At 40.3% G+C, this 20,456-nt stretch overlaps 1 protein-coding gene across 7 annotated transcripts in view; it reads left to right on the top strand.

The window, feature by feature from the left end:
* Window positions 1-20,456, top strand: part of plch1 (phospholipase C, eta 1) — a 64,225-nt gene that overhangs the window by 12,482 nt on the left and 31,287 nt on the right. For 2 of the 7 annotated variants that reach the window (XM_036001462.1, XM_036001461.1), the window contains exons 1-5: window positions 5,874-6,280; window positions 12,649-12,795; window positions 16,617-16,860; window positions 17,112-17,241; window positions 19,662-19,832. In XM_036001462.1, coding sequence (XP_035857355.1) covers window positions 6,103-6,280; window positions 12,649-12,795; window positions 16,617-16,860; window positions 17,112-17,241; window positions 19,662-19,832 — 870 coding nt within the window. In that variant the 5' untranslated portion in view covers window positions 5,874-6,102. Of the gene's footprint in view, window positions 1-5,712; window positions 5,844-5,873; window positions 6,281-12,648; window positions 12,796-16,616; window positions 16,861-17,111; window positions 17,242-19,661; window positions 19,833-20,456 lie in introns of those variants that run through there. The other 5 variants (XM_031296454.2, XM_031296453.2, XM_036001459.1 and 2 more) reach the window with 4 other exon arrangements.

The following is a 20,456-nucleotide window of genomic DNA, read 5'->3' as shown; positions in this document are numbered from 1 at the left end:
CAAGTGCCAAAAGTTGGTGTTGGACATCTGATCAGGTACTTCCTGATTAAAATATTGTCTTGCCAATTCTAGAATCTGTTATGTAGGCTCTAAGTAAGGAGTAATGTGTTGATACTGGTACTAATACTCAGGCTGTCAAACTATACCCAGTTCTACCTCTCCTCTCCTTCCAATACTTTCACATGTTTAGCAAAACTATGTGTCACATTCAATATTGTCCATCAACTAGGGCTGAACGATTAATTGCATTTGCGATAATATCGCGATATGTAAAGACGCGATTTCCTAATCGCAAAGGCTGCGATTTGGTCACGTGACTCGCAAGAGCAAATCAGTCTGCACCCGCAGAGAAAGCATCAACTTAGCACGCTAACGCTACGCCGTACCTTGAGCAGATTTCTGTCATTCAAACATCTCTGAGTTGTAGTTTAAAACTTTTACAGCCATTTTAATAAAATGAAGGGTTTTATTCGGGCTCGAGTCCATACATGCAGTTAATGGATACAGGCACGCAGAACTGAAGGCTCGGTTTGCAACGATTAGCTCTGATTAGCGGTTAGCTCCAGTTAGCTAGCTCCGTTATAAAGATATGGAGTGGAGGAGACTGCCACGGGGAGGGGTCACAACCAGACTCTGATAAATGACGTTCGGGGAGCTTTCACAGCAGCGTGGCTGCGTTGTTTCAACGGTTTTATTAGTACAGTTAATTCCACAGCAAGACCAGCAGCAGCATGCTACTACTAACGTAACGATAGCCTCTCTGTCTCTGAGTTTGAGTGCAATGTTGACGCTGTCATGCACGCGGCACGCAACTTCATGAGGGGAGGGAGGGGCTGAAGGCAGCTCCTCTGTGTACGCTGTAAAAAAATACACCGTTGTATATACTGTATATACTATATTTTTACTTATTTAACTGTCTAGTAAAGTTCAAAGACAGTGTTTAAAAAGTGCAATCCACATGTTTACATATGTTTATTACAGTAAATAATAATTAAATGTAAATACCACTAAGTGTGGTAAAGCCACATATTTGTTTTTATATTTCTGCAATCTGCCCTTTAGTTTGTGTGATTTGTTTCTGACTTCCATATGAATGTTTACACCAGGCTTGGTCAGTGCTCAATATACTACTGTGACTGAAGTAGTTAAATAAAAGATGTCATTCATATAAATTCATGCCTCACCTAATTTCATCATCACATACAGGTCTGGCCTCCAGGAAAGAACAGTTTGTTTAATCTATCTAATCTTGTATTGTTCATACTATACACTGATTTATTGCTTGTCTTTGTTGAATAATACAGAAGACAAAGAGCTTAAAAAATAATCGCATATTGAATCGCAATCGCAATATTTTTGAAAAAAATCGCAATTAGATTATTTTCAAAAATCGTTCAGCCCTACCATCAACTAGCTTCACATCTCTGATATCATGGAGCCACCAACATCCATCTTTGTCTTTTCCACTTGATCCTGAAGCACCATGATTTGCATTTAGCCTACATAGAATTTCACTGACAATGAGTTACTGTGTCAGCCTGCATGTTGACTTAGCCGCTGGCACGTCATATTTGTTCTTGCATAAAGCACATGGGATGGGATTGTGAAACGTCAGCTTCTAAAATCTAGTGGGAGGCTATCCTCTGTGTAAAGTTGCTCTACCTGCGTCACGGCGAGAAATGGGAAGCAAATTATCCATAACAACTGGCTTTTATTTTACTTGCTTTCATCCCCTCAGCAGTTAATAAGCTACCCAGAAGCTCAGTCCACTTAGCTATGTAGCCAACACTTTTAGGCTTGTCCTGCGTCCCGATATAAAGCATCAGGAAAGCAGCTACAGGAGCTTCTCTCCAACGTTTGAAGCAGTTGAGATCAGACAGTTTGCATGGCAGTCTGGTTTTGCAGCCAAATATACGGTATCTCAATCTACTCACAGTCATCCAGCCTGGCTTAGGGAGGAAGAAAGAAGAAGCTTGAAGGAACATCAATACACACACACACACACACACACACACACACATACATACACACACACACACACACACACACACAGGCTTTAGTTTCCTCTTTTGATGTTAGTCCTGAACTACTCCACTCGGGGAGCCCCCTGTAGCATCTTTGGTGAATGCATTATCATGCTGCAGTTGTCATGTGTTCATTTTCATTCCGGTGCCGCTCTACACTCTGCACCTGTGGGGGGACCTAGGAACCCATTTGTAGCATTGCCGGTTTGAGCGCTGCCTTGAGCGCTCTTAATTAGGCCGAAGTGAGTGACTGTTTGGTGTGTGTGTGTGTGTGTGTGTGTGCTTGCCCTCTTTTGACTCATCATTTCCCTAGGTTTCCTAACCTTTTATGTTGCTAATAAGAGGGTACACCAAAATATATTAGACTTTTTCCTTCCAGGTTTTGTGCATTTGCTTTAAAAGGTATTTACATTTGAATATGTCCCCCCAGGTATGAAAAGTTTAAACTCACTTGCATTATGCTGCTGTAGAATGTGATGCATTGAAGTACTGCATGTAGGCAGGAATTACAAGGTAAACATAAAATCCAAACCCTGAAAACCACATTCTGAGTCTGTCTCTCAAAATGAACAAGACTGAATCTACATGCTAGCGGTTCTTTACTAAATGCTCACATCAGCATGCTAACATGCTTACAATGATAATGCTAGCATGTTGATTTTTAGCAGGCAGCTATCATTTCCACCATGTTAGTTTAGCATGTTACCATGCTAACATTTGCTAATTAGCAACAGTAACAGAAAGTATAGCTGAGGCTAATGGGAATCACATTAGTTTTTCAGATATATTTGGTCGAGGTATTGGACAAAATGAAATTCTGATCAGATGACTGAGCTACATGAAAAGTCAGGAGATTCAAGTTAATCTAACTAAAATAGAGAGTAGCTCTTTCTGTCTGTCTGTCTGTCTGTTTGTGTCTGCCTGTCTGTCTGTCTGTCTGTCTGTGTCTGCCTGTCTTACTATTTTCCCGACAACTGTTCATCCGATCGACTTCACACTTAGTGGGTGTATTGCTGAGGACGTGCAGTGTTGAGTTTGAGCTTTTGCGATCTATGGGACATATTTATTAACAGTGTTATGTACACACAGTGTAGTGTATTGAGAAAGGACCCCTATTAACTGTTACACCACTGAACGACATGCTGGGTACAGCTTGCTCTCTGTCACTCCTTACAGTCATAGACTGTATATAATACTAGACTACAGTACATTCCAGAAAAAAGAGAGAGAGCAGATATGTTGCATTGTAGCAAACTTAAACATTTCAAACATCAGCAATGTAACTTTTGTAATGATCTCTTTTGTTCCTGGAAATAGCCTGGTCCCAAATAGCTCGCTGTTAGCAAATGAAGCAATCTACCATTGCTAGAGAACGCAACTATTTCATGGCAGGTGTATTGCTCAGGACCCAAGGAAGTGCAATGTGAAGTTGTTTGTATGAGTGGGTGTAGAGAAAGCTGCAAGCTTCCAAGTGACCTCTTGTGGTTGTGTGAATGAAGACTGTTGTCTCTCAAGAGAAAAGGCAGAAGTAAAGTAATGTTGTTTAAGAACTCCAAAACCTCTTAATGGGGATGTTGAGTGGTGGGATGTACAGATCTCGTATTCCACCCAATGTTGAAGTTAGTTTCTTTTAACTATGGCCGTGATTTTTCCCGAGCCTCAAACAAGTAGTTTTAATTGCCTAACCATAACCAAACATGAAGAGAGGTGCATGAATTAATTTTGTTGTGGTAATTTGTAGCGGTCTGGAAGATACTGACAAACAATGTCATGCCAATAGGGGTGCCAGATCAGAAAATGCTCAAATGACTCATGTATGTTGGATGGCGATTATAGGATCCTTTTATGAGCACTGTTATGTGTCAAAGTTATCACCATTCTGATTAATTAACATAACATGAAATATTTCTGTATTTCTGCTCTTGAAATGGCTGGGGCCTTGTTCGAGGATGGGGATTTCACCAATCAGTTTGACATTTTGAATCACAATTGTTGGGTTGTATGTCTATGTTCCCAATTTGCGAACATGCTCTCTTTATGTTTTTTTCATTAAACAAAAAAATAGCCAGTAAATGACATTGTGGCTTCGTGTTTAGTTCCACTCCTCTCTGTGTGCAGTCTGTTATCTCTGCATTCATGCAGGGTTTTTTTTTCTGTGTTTCCTTTCAATGACACACATCAGGTGGATTAGAGACTCCAGCGGTCCCACTGGTATGAGTGTCTGTCTATCTGTGTTAGCCTTGAATGACAACTAATTCAGGCTGGCCCTCCACCTTCAATGCATGCGGACAATGGCTCCAGGCCCGAACAGAAACAAGCAAGAAGACAAAATGAGTAAATGTCACTTCCTTGTTTGTTCATTATGTATGATGAATGCTTGAATGAATATGACCACCCAGTAGTCACTGGCCATGAGACTGGTGGAGCAGGTGATGGGAGTTTTGTTTTGCCAAGGCTCAAGCCCAGTACTGTCACAAATGTGCTGCCGACTTTTGTCCTTCCATGGAGGAGCCTGATTTCCCCGCACATTTATACCAAAGTCATCAAGCTGAAGCTGTGCGCCTGACTAATTTAATTTCATTAACTGTTGAATCTCCTAAGAGGAACAATGAAACATGGTGCAGACTGGATGACGTAACCCCAAATTCATGAAGAAGAAATGAGAGAGATGAGATAAGTCGAAGTGTCATTTCGGGTTTATCATCTGCTGCAGTGATATTAAAAATCCTGCTGCCTGCTTAACTACTCTGAAAACAATACATTTTTTTTCTAGTTTGATACATTTTTCTAACTATCAAATTACTAATTTTTTAATTTAAACTATAGAATTTGACATTGTTAAATTCAACACAATTACCTACAATGCAGTGGCAGTAGACAGACTGTAATAATGTTTATTACTGAAAGGTTGCACAATGAACATCCCCAGAAAAATAGCCCCATGTATCCACCTGTTGATTGTACAGTATATCCCTCCCACTGGTAATATATTCAGTTCTTCCATGTTGTGTGCACCCAGCTGTGCCTGGTTGCCAAAATTACTAAATTTGATGGTCATGTTGATTTGTGTTTTCCCCTGGAGATTTTACTTGCATTTGCTTTTGTGCCCTATTTTAGGAAAATATAGCTCCATGGGTTTCCCATTAAAGTCAAATCAAATCATGTTCTTAGTTTATATGGTATTGTGTTGCTCCTAAATAATGGTGTCTCCCTGATATACTGATCTAGTATGAAAATGTCAGTACACATAGTGGAACGTGGGCGAAGAGGAGTTCACCCTTAGGAGGGAAAAGCCTTAGCCTGGAAATCCAGACCCAAATCCGAAAGCAAATTCAAATTGTGTTCTCGCGAGAACTATGGATTTCCAGGGTAGAAAAGCTTGTGTGAAATGGTTGCAATGGTGGTTTAGTACAAAATGGACAGATGTGCTGTTGGTGACTCTTCCTGTAGCACACACACAGACACCCCCCCCACATGTCATCCCATTAAATCATACTTTTACTAATGGATTTTCATAAATGTTATGTCATCGTTCTTATCCTCATATTCCTCTAGTTGACCCTTGATGAACCCAGCAATATGCAGAGACAAACATCTGCTGCACTCTCCACTTTCCTCCCTTACTCTTCATAATCGCTCCGTAAACAATACAAAAATTACTGGAGCTGTTAAATGCTGAATCTAAGTTTGAGCGTCAGTGTTGCATGTTGGCAGCCTCACTGATACAGCGACACGTCTTCTGAGAGACCTGCAGACATCAAAGAGAGGCGGATGGGAAGAGCAGGAAGTGGGAGTAGAGAACAGATGACCAGGAGAAAGGTGGAAACGTGTGTGTTTTCAGAGAGGAGACTGTCAGTTGAAGGTGTCGCCACAGATCACAGGACGGTACAGAGGAGGATGAACAGGAGTTTTGGTGTGCTTGCTTGTTGTTTGGACCGTGGAGGCTTTTTGTCTGAAGCCAGTCTATCAAATCTGATGTGAGGAATAGCAAACGAGTTTTAGCTACAGGTGGAGTGTGTTGCAAACTGGGACTGAGCAAAGGAGGACTCCTACTGGCTCCTTATTTTCTCCAGAGAAAATGGAGGAAATTAGTTTTGGTCCCAATGCATTATCTACTCATAAAGTACGATCCACCTTTTTTTATGGTTCTGCTGAAAAATCGTCTTTGTTAACTGTTGCGACTCTCCTGGCGCGTAACGTCTACCATATTGGTGGCACCGTGGCTGTTCCACAGAAATGCAGGCTTACACAAATTGGTAAGTGTGTGTGTGTGTGTGTGTGTGTGTGTGTGTGTAACCCATTAAAACCTAAGTTTTTCCACTGCCTCTTCCAGTTAAATTGATATATCTTGTGTAAAACCTCTCGTCCTTATGTTTTTCTTACTGCAGGTTGTCTTTCACAGACTAAATGTTTGTGTGTGTGGACAAACATATTGCATATTAAACATATTGCTTCCTGGTGCTATTTATAGCCCAGGAAAAGAGCAGGAGCTCATGTTTATGTATCAGAATATCCCCAGGATGATCAAACTGCTTATTTTCTGCTATCATAACTTTGAACCTGTATAGCTTGTCTTAATGAGATGTTGCTCATTACATGCAAGAGAAGATTTTTTTTTTGGGGGGCTTTTCTGCCTTTAATGGATAGGACAGCTAGGTGAGAAAGGGGAGAGCGAGGGGGAAGACATGCAGGAAATCGTCACAGGTCGGATTCGAACCCTGGACCTCTGCGTCGAGGCATAAACCTCTGTTTACTTGCGCCTGCTCTACCCACTGAGGCAACCCGGCCACATGCAAGAGAAGATTTATCTTGTTTGTGTGTTGATTGCTGTGCATTTTACCGCTCATCATAGCAATAATGTGTAAATGTGTAAATGTCATTCAGTTTTTGTTGTGTGGACAGTCAGTTAACCAAAACTGAATCACATCTTGAATAAACTTCAGCACACAAAACAAACCTTCAGGTCATAGGAGCTAACACAGCAGTGAGTGAAGAATTACGACGGCGTGCCTCCATTCAGTTTTATTTTGGTTTGATTGCTGTGCCTGTGCTTGTGCTTGTTGTGTTTCATCAGCAGTAGGACTGACTTGGGTAGTTCGGGTGGCGGTGCCTTATGTCACATAAATAGTGCATGAAGGATCAGGCAGATGCTGCTGAATATGAATGTATGTAATTATGAATAATTTATAATAAACTTTTGGACTGGATCTTTGGTCTATTTGAGTCATCACCCTCTGACCAAATCTTAACAAGAGATCTCACGCGGAGCTGATCGAGAATTTAAATATTATCCCTAACTGATAATAAACTCCTAGCAGTGAGGATAAAGGGATGGCTAAAAGGAATATCTCATCATGTTGAGATTAAAAATGACAGTTAAGATTGGAAATGATGAATGGAAACTGCTGCGGATGCTCTTTTTCACTCTCCTGGCGTGAGGACAGGCTTTGTTCATCAGGTTATCACAGAGGCTTCTCTATCACCTACCCCATTAAAATATGTTTGAATTGCCTGGGCCTCTTTGGTAAGACAAAGCTTTGATCTGCTTTCTCCGCTCTGTGCTGACAGAGATGATGGTTTTTTTTACACATGCACACATAGATGCACATAAAGCCAAACACACTCGTTTAAAAGAGGGGAGCCAAAAAGTAGATGTCGCACAAAGAAAAAAAGATGCTTCACATATTTTTTTTTATTCACCTACCTAGCTGAAAATCACATTTGTATATACTTTGGTGGAGTTTGTCTTCTGTGAGGTTGCATGGAGAGAACTGGCAAAGCACAGATACTATGGCCGTAGATAGCAAAGCATGAAGATTAATAACCTGCATACAAATGCCAGGTGGGGTTAAGAAGACACATAACTATTTTTTGTTTTAGATGTCCAACAAGATACTGGAATTGCAAGTTTGAATGAAACTGTAAATTCAAATCCTCACGCTCGGATGGTTTGAGCATTAATGCTTGTAGAAAACGAGACAAGGGACAGGAGTGCAGATGTGAAGGGCACTCCTTTGATTCGGCCGTCACAGCTCTTTTAAGAGCCACTTACATTAGTTCTCATCTTTGATTACGAGGCAGCTCCCCTCTCCTGGGCAGATATTAAACCTGCTTCCTCTTCTCCTTGTGTCTCTTGCCTCTCAATCTTCAACTATAACTAGGTTTGAGGTTTGACTCTTATCATTGCTGATGGAGAGTTAAGTGACTGGAGAGTGCCTGCAGAAATGTCAAGGAGTAATTGGGTTGGATAGACCTCAGGAGTAGAAAAAAAAATAAAACGGAGGCAGAGTATTATTCTTTTAAGTTCTGTTTCAATACAAAATAACAGACAAACAGACGATGAATTGATACCTGTACATGTCAGTCCTCCTATTTCTATCTCATGTTGGCTGTTGAGCTGGATGGAAAAAAAAAGCGGACTTCTGTATTCCCTTTTAGCTTTTTCTTGTGAAATATATCTGGAGAAACACTCTTACATATTTATACTCCAGGGGAATTGCAGGAGAATGGGCATGTACTCTCTAGTGATGGCGAATAGTGTTTATTCACTTTAGGACTGATTTGTGATGTTACATAACTAAGCACTGGAGAAGTGTTGCTGGAAACTTGTCTAGTCTGAGTCATGGATTTTGAGCCTGAAACCGTGTGAGATCAAATATCCCAGAAGAACATGCCTGCTCACTGGAGCGGAGACTGCAGATGTGATCAATACTACAATAAACCCACATTGGACAGTGACCTCCATTGAATTATGTCGTTAATGAAGCTGTGAATTTCAGAAGTGGCTTTGTGAAATAAATAATGCAAAATGGCCAATTTTCTTGTTTCTGATTCAATCTTTTCCCAGAGTCTCTCTTTGTCTTCAGTGCCCCATTATTTTCTGCAGCTCTGAAGAGTTGTCACAACACTTGCTGTACTTGCGTTATGAACAGATAGGAGATTGTATTGATTCTTGATTAATGATCAACAAATCTGTATGATAAATGAATTAAGGACAAAACTTAAATCTGGAAATTATATACAGTAAATATATTTCCTTGACCATGAGCTGATCTGTCACTGGATGCCCAGTTGAGACTTGTCTTGGTAAAGCCATTATGGAAGTCTGTTAGAGGAAAGATCCCGAGTTTACCGTTTTATTTACATGGCTACTTGTTTCTCTTCCCACGTACTCCATTGTGTTATCAACTGTGTGGCCATTAGTGCATTCATGATGCATTTGTCATGCACCTTGGGAGAAAACACAGGCTCAGGGCCATGTGCTTATGCTTGTGTGTATCTGATACTGTCCCTGGAGATAGCATCTACGACTCCAAGAAGTCATCTATTTTTGTTAGGTATATTTTTTGTCGTATATTTTGTTCTCGAATATCAAGAACATTTGTGCCATTGCTAAGCCTATCCTCAGGACAGAGAGTCTGTTAACAAGTACTCTGCTCAGCGTGTGTTCTGTTAAGTATGCTTGAATATGTGTTCCATGAGATCCATGAGAGGTTTGACTTTACTTGTCTTTGAAGATAATCACCCATGTCCTCTCAAAAAATGCATTTTAATAGTTTTGTGTATACGTGCATGTGCTCTTCGTGAGTCAAGAAGATTACAAGTGTCCTACAACTTTCGAACATTTTGTTTTTTCTCGTATTTTTGTAAAATAACATCTGTGATTATAATACATTTATACATTTAGTTGTGGGATACATATGTAACATCTTAACCAGGAATTTCTAAAAAACATGATATGCAAATTGTGTCAATAGTCGGTATCATCGGTGTGGTTTGATTTGTTCAGATTCTCTTTGGGAACTGCTGTAAATGTGTGAATGTGGTCTTTGCTGCAGAGTTTATTTTTTTTATTGATCTAAAACACTGTAAATGTGCAATGGGAATCTTGAACACAGCTACATGATGTTAGGGTAGTAAGTAAGTAAGTAAACTTTATTTATATAGCACCTATCACAGACAGAGTCACAAAGTGCTTTACATGCAGCAAGTTTAACAATTTAAAAAACATCATACAAACATAAAAACAATGATAGCTCAGTCAAGTGAAAGCTTGTCTGAATAGGAGTGTCTTCAGCTGTTTTGTAAAATAAACGATAGAATCGGTCACACGCAGCGACAGGGGCAGGGCATTCCACAATTTGGGAGCAACTGCCTGAAAGCAGCGGTCTCCCCGAGTTTTAAGGCGGGTTTTTGGGACCATCAGGAGATTTTGACCTGAGGAACGAAGTGTGCGGAAAGAGGAGTAAGGGGTCAACAAATAGATATATTGGGTTTAAGATTGGAGTTTTGGTACATTATGGTAGCAGTTAATGTTAAGGCGAAAGGCTTGTAATCGACAAATGTGTTCACACACAAACTATGGTGTGCTGTTTCTTTCCATTCTTCCTGCTGTCTTAAACTGCGTGTTGTAGAAGATTCATCACATTAAGGGATTAAAATTCAAAGAACTGTGTAATTCCTTGTAGTACTTGCCTACCTTTTCGGCAATTTGGGATTGCACCCATTGAGTTTTCAACAACTATCTTAAACCTCCCTTGCTCAAACAAGTAGAATCTGTCCTTGACAAGCATCCAACCAACTGAAGTGTCCTTAAGAAAGCCCCTTTACTCTTAGCAGCTCCAGAGGGGAGGCTGTAAAGCTGCAGCTCTATTGAAGCACTTTTTTTGTAATTACTATGTTAGCTACAGTATATATTTGATGGTACTTTACACCGTTGTTGTAGTGCATTTTATCCATTGTGACTGGAGACAATTTGATTACATAAAAATGGATAACAGTGGCTTTTATCAGACTTAACCTCATCCATTTTAAATTAATGAAGTGCCCCTAATATTTTGTACAGTGGTATTGGGTAGTTTACTCTTCAACTAGGCCTATATGTGTTTCAATTCCTTCTCTGCAGTCAGGAGTTAAACCAAACTGATGTTTAAGAAAGAGGAAAGCGAGTCTTGTTTCTCTGTGCACGTTAAAAATATGGATGCAGCCACACATAGTAAAATATAGTCCTGAGTCTGTGGCCACACACCTGAATACTTTACAGCCAAGGCTCTATAGAGTGAATTCTATTAATTAAATATTACATTTCTTCATATGATCTGTTTACAATGTTGTTTTTTAAGCTCTTTATTTACTGCAAAGACAAATGATGGGCTATATGTGTGTACTGATGCATGTAAACATATTGTAGACATTGCAACATACATGAAAACACGTGCTACAGTACATTCACACATATGCATAGCCAACCACAAAAACGCACGCACGCACGCACGCATGCACGCACACACACACTCTCCACTAATGAGGATGGAAATTCCGCAGTCTCTCTGCTGTCATCCCCGTCTGTATCCCTGCCACCAGCTTTCACAAAAAGTAAAAAGTTTTGTCTTTTATCCTTTCTCGATGCTGGACAGTGCCAGGCAGCACTCAAACACAAAGTCACTTTTCACATCATTTCAGTCCCTCTGTTCTGCTCTTCAGACTACTCCACCGTTATTTTCCTTCTTCTGTTCGTTACAAGTGTCTCTATTCCTTTGCATCCTGTACATATATGCCAGAAATCGAGTTTTTTCTTCCTAGAATATGATGACAACAATGCATTGCAGTAACAGATTAGCTGTCATCAGCTTGTAATTTCAAAATATGAAGCACCGGTTTGCAGTCAGCATGTGGGTGCGTCGGTGTTGAAGTTGATGGGTCAGAGACGTTTATAATTACCGCAGTATTTAAAACAGCCATGATGCAATAGCAACTGGTACCAACACCTTGCTACCTGTTTAAAGGGTGAATTTACCCAAACTACAAAAATAACATAGATTGCCTCACTTATGGTATCTAGCCACGTAGATAGTTTTGAATTACATGCAACTACTCTGATATTTGTTCGTTTAAAGAGCAACATTTCATTTAAAAAAATGGTGTCCTAGTTAATCTGGATAATCTACAAATCTCCACTGGACAGATTTAATTGTCACTAGTTTCTTCTGAAGATATAGTTCCAGTGCAAACTGTTAGTAGTGCTAGTAGCAAGAATACTGATTCTGGAAATAACTTTGTCATGTTTCAATGCAAATTAAATTGCATTCACCTTGTTGTACAGATGAAGAGACAGATATCTCAAAACCAATGCACAAAACAAATCTGCAGAAGTATGTTTTGTTTGTTTAATTTTTGTTAAATGTCATTTGGGTGAAGCGATATTTTAAATCCTCACTACAAAATTAAACTTTAATGGAGTCGTAGCTTCCACCTGCCTTAGCATGATGTGTAGATTTCTTCTTCTTGAACAGCCTACAGGCCTTCTGTGAAACTTAGAACAGAGAGACACACATTAGCTCTGTCTCTCTCTATGAGATCTCTCCCTTTCTTCTTTCTCTCCGTTGCTTTCGGCAGCAAGTCGGTGGGAAACAGAAAAGCAGCCCTGTATGTTCACACAGTAGCATCTCTGTTGCAGTTTGGACTCTGACCCACATCAGCTGCTGGCTGCTCCGCTAATTGCGTGACACTGTGACACTTTGCCTTACTTCTTCCTGAGAAAAGACAAGTAAAGCCAGACACCTGGTCCCTTTGTGTTTAATATAGTGCTCCATTGACCCCAGTGTTTGTGTGTTTTCTTCTGCAGTGGAGCGATGCATGGGTGTGATGCAGTCCGGGACACAGATGGTAAAGATAAAGGCAGGATCCAAAGGGCTGGTGAGGCTCTTCTACCTGGATGATCATCGCTCCTGCATTCGCTGGAAGCCCTCACGCAAGAGTGAGAAGGCCAAGAGTGAGTATGCATGGGTACACACACACACACACACACACACACACACACACACACACGCACATGCACAGTGTTGAGTTTGAAAGATGTGGGTCTAACCATAGACTGTATAAAATAGGGTCTAGCAAAAGACTGTATGGAGTTGCATCATAGGAATTGCAGGTTCCAGCATTTTTGGAGCCTGAAACGTACAGTATACTAGCCGCATCCAAGGTGGCGCGCGCCATTGTGACGTCAAAATGACATAATATCCTGCCGGCGCGCCCGGATTTATGGAGCGCGAGCAGAGGTCGCGCACGGCTCTTTTTTTTTTTTTTTTCAGTGGCACGTGACAAAGCGGAAACAGGAGGCCTGAACGATTTCGCCGACAACCGGATGCCAAGACTCTCAGAGTGACTGCAAGTCTCTCTTGTAAACTTACTGGGTTAAGATGAGTTCTTTTATGGTGAATGAAAGGCTTGATCCGACCAAGTAGGTCATCGAATCAAATCGAAGCATTGACGGCAATGCTGCTGCCAGTTCTGCCGTTGCTAAACCTTTTTCTTCTTCTTCTAGTCCGTAGAAAGAGCAACATCGGTAGCCTTTGCTCATTGGTGCCACTGCTGTTCAGGAGAAGACTGCAACTAGTGTCACGAGCACCAGCGCGGGTATAAATAGTCACGGCGATCCCATGACGTCACATATGCGTGCGCCAGCTGGGCTGCGTTACTGTGAAACACGCTTCACCTTTGCCAGGGACTAAAACATTTTAATTAAGAAATGTTGTTAATTTAATGAATCTGGCAAGTTACTGTAATGTTAATAATGAATGTATCAGTAAAATCTTCAATGACGACAAATCGCAATTGTTTTATACAAAAATAATCATATAAAACAATATCCGTTCGCAACAACTACAGCATTTTCATGGTTATGTTTAGGCACTGGCAGCACTTGGTTAAGGTTCGGGAAAGATCATGTCTTGGTTTAATGCAGAAAAGGTCTGCACTGACTTGAAGCACGAGACACAATGTGTCTATTAACATTTAACCATCATCTTTTCCAAATCTTAACCAGTGCTCCCACTATCTAAACCTAACCAAACGCCTCTTTGTCTGACTGTCCATTTGTTGCCCTGTTGGACTTTGCTGTAGTAAACTGGAATTATTCTTTAAACTTACATAATGTAGTAATACCATACTATTTTTGTAGCAGGTATCAAAGTACTTTGCAGATTGTCTCTATCTCTACCCTCCATTCCCCCCAGAATGTCTGTTGAATCAGCCACACTACTCTTGCTCTGAAAGGATTACCATTATATATTTCATAGCCCCCTCAAAGCATCACTGTCACTTTTCTACTTTACTGGTTTTATGTTTAAACCTACTGAAGCATACATCTGTCTATAGGCATGTCATTACATGTGCAAATAGCTGTGTGTGTGTGTGTGTGTGTGTTGGCTGCATTAGAAAAGCCTTTAAGATCCTCTCCATTGCCATGATTAAGAGAAACAAACAACAGCTGCCCAGTTCTTTCTTTGAGTACATGTGTTTTCTGTCTGAGCATGATCAAAATAATGCTGCTATGTTTAAAGACAATGGAGTAGAAGCTCTGCTGGGTCTTTGCCTCACATACGGGTGCTCTTCGGATACTTCAGGTGTACTGTGCTTATTCCATCTTGTGAAGGGCTCATTGCATTGGTGGAACAATGTGGCAAAAAAATATAAAATGCAAGTTTCCTTCAAAAACAATCCAAGGCACACGGTATGACTAGCCATAATGCTGCCAGTCATATCAGAATTTCAGAGATGAGATTATGTAACGGGATGAGAGTGTAATGGGGATATGGACACGGATAATTTTGGAATGGCTTATGACAGTATTTTTGGGTGGGTAAGAAGGCAAGTAATTGAATAGAATAATAATATCATTAATTATTTAATCAATTAATCCAACATGACGGTGTTTCCCAAAACATTAAGGTTCATTGTTCTGAGGAAAACACATTAGTGCATTGATGAGGGTCATTAATGAATTGATTTAATTGAATGAGACACATGTTAAAGTTTCACACCTTAGAGACATACCCTGAGGAGAAAATAAGCGAGGTGAAAAGACGTGTAGAGCATCTGTGTAAATATGTAGAACAGGACGTAGTTCAGTGCAGGCTGTTTCTCTTTCCTAACAAAGACACAGAATCAAAAATAGCTGAGTTTATACTCTAATCTCATTTGAACGTGATACACTCTGAAGCCTACAGGAACTGCTTTCTCTGTGTGTTTTTTTTTACACATGATAGAGAAAAGAGAGGAACTCATGGTTATTTTTCAGAAAGCTCCAAAAGTTCCGCTATTATTCCATTTCAAACTGGTCAAATTATTCTGCCTCCATCCTTCTGTCATCGTTATACTGTATTGGGAATTGTCAAGCAATGGGTCACAGTATTAAAGGATAAGGCTGGTGTTATTCTGTTTTCTATTGTCATCAAATCATAGGAAACAACCAAAACCAACAATGTTTTAGTACGCCTCTCAATACTTTCTGACTTCCCTACCCTGTCTGTGGCTCTCAGGTCCAAGCCCATTCGTCCCTACGGAACAGTAAATCTCTAAAATCAGGTCACACATTAAATAGTTTCACTTTTTTGATAGACCCAATCATTTCCTAAAGCAGCTGGGCACTGAAGTTTTTAGCAAACACTATGCAACAACAAGAGCACATACTGCATATGGGTGACTATTTTCAACTGTGGATTAATACACATTGGGTGCTCTTGTGAGCATTCATTACATTACTTGTCATTTAGCTGACACTTTCATACAAAGCGACTTACAATTGCTATATATATCAGAGGTTGCACGCCTCTGGAGCAACTAGGGGTTAAGTGTCTTGCTCAGGGACACATTGGTTACTGTATCGCAGTGGGAATCAAATCCAGATCTCCCACACCAAAGGCATGTGTCACATCCACTCTGCCATATGATTCACAGCAACTGGACGGTGTATGTGGGCTTGAGTCAAAATAAACTACAGTACCCATTAGGGGTGTGAATCTTCACTGGTCTCACGATTTGATTACGATTATCCTGTCAACGATTCGAATCGATTCGATATCACGATGCGTCACCTCCTCAATATTATTATATATTGCTACACATGGTTTTCATCAACAAAGCAGCATCAATCAGTGAGATATATATATAACCCCCCCTTTTATTGTATATGCTCTTAGGCACCGTCAGACACCACCTACCAAGAGCCTGGGTCTGTCCGAGGTTTCTTCCTAAAAGGGAGTTTTTCCTCGCCACTGTCGCATTAGCCTCTACTAATGCTTGCTCTTGGGGGAAATACTGGAATTGTTGGGTCTTTGTAAATTATAGAGTGTGGTCTAGACCTACTCTATCTGTAAAGTGTCTCGAGCTAACTCTTGTTATGATTTGATACTATAAATAAAATTGAATTGAATTGAATAAAAAAAAAGACTTTTCCTGAATATAGCGAAGTCTCAACACAACAGACAAAAGTCAAAAACTAAAAAAAAATCAACAAGTAACATCAGTAGGCAATAATCGATTATGGTCTGTCACTGCATCGATGCAGAATCGCGATGCATCGATGCAATGATTCATTTCAACACCCCTAGTACGCATGTTCATGGAAATGAAGGAACTTGTCACCCCATGCAACGGTGTGGCTCATGGATGTGTTTTTAATAGTTTTTTGGACAACAAAGGAGGTCAGTGAATAGGATAAATTCAGTGTTGGTGTTAGACTTTTGTTTTAAACAAAAACAAAAATATCTCCAGCCTTATCCAACAATAAACTAGTCTTTTCCGCTTCCTCAGTCACCATTGATTCGCTGTACAAAGTGACAGAGGGCAGTCAATCGGACATCTTCCATCGGCATGCAGACGGCAGCTTCGACCCGGCCTGCTGTTTCACGGTGTACCATGGAAACCACATGGAGTCCCTCGATCTGGTGACGTCAAATGCAGAAGAAGCCAGAACCTGGATAACTGGCCTCCGCTACCTGATGGCCGGGATCAGCGATGAGGACTCGCTGGCCAAACGGCAGCGTACACATGACCAATATCCTTTTAACAACTGATAACAATTTCATGTTCATGTCATTTTGTTTTCATCCACCTCTGGCCCAGTGTTCCTGGTCTTAGTTTTCATTTGTTTGGACTCTGGAGTGTTTGTGCACACTAAGTGGGTCAAAGGCGAGCACCGGCTCTAAAAAATAATATTATATCGAGTTATAATGCTTGAAATTATGCAGACAGATTTCATGTAGACATGATACACACCTCATTTTCCTTAATGTGTGTGTGTGTGACGTGGCTGAAGCAGACGTTTGAGGAGGCGGATAAGAACGGAGACGGTCTTCTGAACATTGAAGAGATCTACCAACTTCTCCACAAGTTGAATGTCAATCTGCCGCGCAGGAAGGTCAAACAAATGTTTCAGGTCAGAATATGAAGCCATTTTATTTTATTTACTGCCAAATCCTGGTCAATACGTTATCAGTAATAGTCCCTACAATTTTAAGATAAGGTAACATTGTGGCATGCTAATTAAAAGGATACGTCTAAACTAAACAAGAACCATACAAACATTACATCTTACAAATACAATAAATTGCTCTTACATTCATTTTTGAACAGTGAATAGAAATGAATTACCAAAACATTTACGAACATATGTAAGCCCTCTTATTAAATAAAAATGAGGTTTGCTTTTAGTTAAACACATTAAATTCCTTGTGTATAATTATTTAAGATCACTGATGTCACATTACTGTTGCATTTTTTATTTGTATCTGCATTTGTGTAATTCAAATAAATGTGTGAGAAATATTTCATATGTTCATTCGCGAGAAAGACACTTAGAGTGAAAAGATGAAGTGTGTGGAGATGGCTGTTTCAATTTTTAAAACAAAAGTCGAACTGAGTAATGTCAGAAATCCAAATACAGTGTCTACGGGCTTTTCCAATGTTGCACTCTGAAGTGTAGAGTCACAAGGGAGATGCTGAGGGTCTAAACAGATCAAAAATATAATCAATACCTGCAAGTAACTCAGCACTCAAAGGACCAAGGAATGCGTGGCAGGCAGAACACAAACAGGGCTTCAAAGTTTAGCCAACAAGGCAATAAAGATAGTGTTGGGAAAAGCCTGTGTCAAAATCTTAATTCCTTAATCCTTTTATTTTATATTGTGCCTACAATGCACATTCCTAAATAGATTTATGTTTGTAGAGTGTGGGCAATAGGGGCCCAGCACCACATTTTTGATTATGGGGAACCCTAACAGGTTTATTTATATATAATGAAATAGTAAAGTAAATCTTTTATTAAAGTTCCAAACTGAACCAGTTACCTCAAGAATTAAAAAAAGGTCTTGTCACAAACCAGGAAATCTATATTTCAGCTCATCTTCAAACTGGTCATAATAACTGAGACTGCCTTGCAGTATGTATTTTCGTAACATTTGATAAAACTATCCAAACAAAGTATCCCCCGAAAGCCTCCTCTTCTCCACCCCCAACAGTTTAGAGCTGATACAGTGGATTTCATAGTGTTTTTATCTCTTCGTAATGGGCTAAACTGTAATTTCCCTCTCTAAAACAATTCACTCTTTGGGCTTAGATTAGATGGAAAAAATAATTTGATTATCTCTTTCCATTTAAGCATTGGCAGAAAACGGCATTGCAAACCAGAACAGCTTGTGCAGTTGCTTAAAATACCATGATTCTGTTTGTTTTCTGTCCATGCATATCTAATGAAGTCCACCACAGTGATATATCCTGCGGGTTGTTTATGGATCCTTTCTGTGATCGAGCCCCCAATGCACACAGCGAGCTCATTATGGGAGTGTGATGGAGGCATTAGCTGGTATTATTAGATTTGGTGTGGAGTCGATGGGCCCCCGTGCGATCCAGGTAATATGAGACGCCCGATCCCAGCGAGCAGGCAGAGCGAGGTGAAGGGAGAGGATGAGCAGCGATCTGTGCTGTGTGTGTCCTCGGGCAACATGTAGTGAGATATGAGGTTAGGAAAGAAAAAAAAAATGGTTGAAAAGGTTAATGTGTTTGTGCCATAAAGACTCGTACAGTGTGCAAGCTTTCCAGTGTGAATTTGTGTTTGTATCAGTGTGGAAGAGAGAAAAATGACAAGAGGTGGAGGAAAAAAAAAAAAAAGATGCACAGCTGTTCCCACGTGCACACCTTCACAGCTGACAAGTCTATACTAATTTTAGACTGTGCATTGACCGATGTATTGGCAGAGCTTATAATGGTTTATCATCACTTAGAGTAATTATTGGTTATTGGCCATATGGCATAGCCATAACATTTCACTCACATCCATTCAGTCTTACATTGTGTTCATGTTAGCTGATTTGTAAGGAGGCGAGTCACTTTTTTTTGTCTTAACCAATCAGTAGTGAGTGAGGTCCGACAGACACGGAAGCTGCTGTTGCTAGGAGCAGCAAATAAACGTATTTCACATTTATCAAATTTTTTTAGGTGTGTCATTCTCATCCAGACTTGCCATTTTTTGTCACTATTTTCCATGAATGTAGAAAGGTAGCTTGCTATCTACATAAGAAAATGACATCCCCATTTTTAATCTCTCCTACTAAGCTCTGATTGGTCGACTGTTATTACAAGCTGGGGATGGAAGCTGGACGTATTTGAATTGCTCAAGAAATCTGACAGTTGGGCGGCAATTTAGAAGTGTAGAACCAGATTTTATGGTTTTTAAAATGCTAAATGAAACTCCGGTCAACATAGATTCAACCATAAAATCACACTGCAGGCCATGAGTTTCACAAAATATGTATAATAGCGATGTGTCATTGATGACATATCACTTCCTCAATCTCACAGGAAGCAGACACGGACGATCAGCAGGGCACGCTGACATACGAGGAATTCTCTGTCTTCTACAAGATGATGTCTCTGAGACGGGACCTTTTCCTGCTGATGATGGCGTACAGTGACAGGAAGGATCACCTGACAGCGGAGGAGCTGGCCAACTTCCTGCAGAATGAGCAGAAGGTGAGAAGTCCAGCCGGTCTAGGGTTAGGGCCAATAAAATCCTCAGCCAGTGAGGTTAAACCCAACACATTTTTTATGAGGTGTCTAAACGACTTTCTCCCTAATCTCGCTTTGCTCTCTCCATAGCGCTGTGTCAGCGCTGGAGTATGGTCTGGCTACACCGCATATCTATTCTGGGATAGGGGAAAAAACGCTTTGGCTTGTTTATATTTCTTTAAACCAATTACAACCGTCCTGGGCAGTGCTAAAAATGATAGATAGCGAGAGGGGAGGGACATCCGGCGCGTAAGAGACGTGCCAGCTGTCAGGCTTTATCCCAGCAATGTACATCTGTTGAGCCAGACTACTTTCTCCCCAATTAGCCATTTTAATATATTCAGATCCAGCCACACAAAAGACATTAGGTTCCTGTTCCCCTTAGTCTAACATGTAACTCTCTTTGTCTCAGCTGTCTGCCCAGAGGAATCTGCTCCACTAAATCTATCACACCTAAAATTGGTTTGTCTCATGGGTGCCCTTTTCTTGTTCTTCATACTTTTTCTTTGCTCTTTTTTTCTTTCAGTTTTTTTTCTTTTGTGTTTCTGACACACTCTTTTCTCTATTACACTGCAATGGTGTCATTTT

The sequence above is a fragment of the Sander lucioperca genome, chromosome 5 (genome assembly GCF_008315115.2).
Source record: "Sander lucioperca isolate FBNREF2018 chromosome 5, SLUC_FBN_1.2, whole genome shotgun sequence".
Lineage (NCBI taxonomy): Eukaryota > Metazoa > Chordata > Actinopteri > Perciformes > Percidae > Sander > Sander lucioperca.
This window is presented reverse-complemented; position numbering and strand designations above follow the sequence as displayed.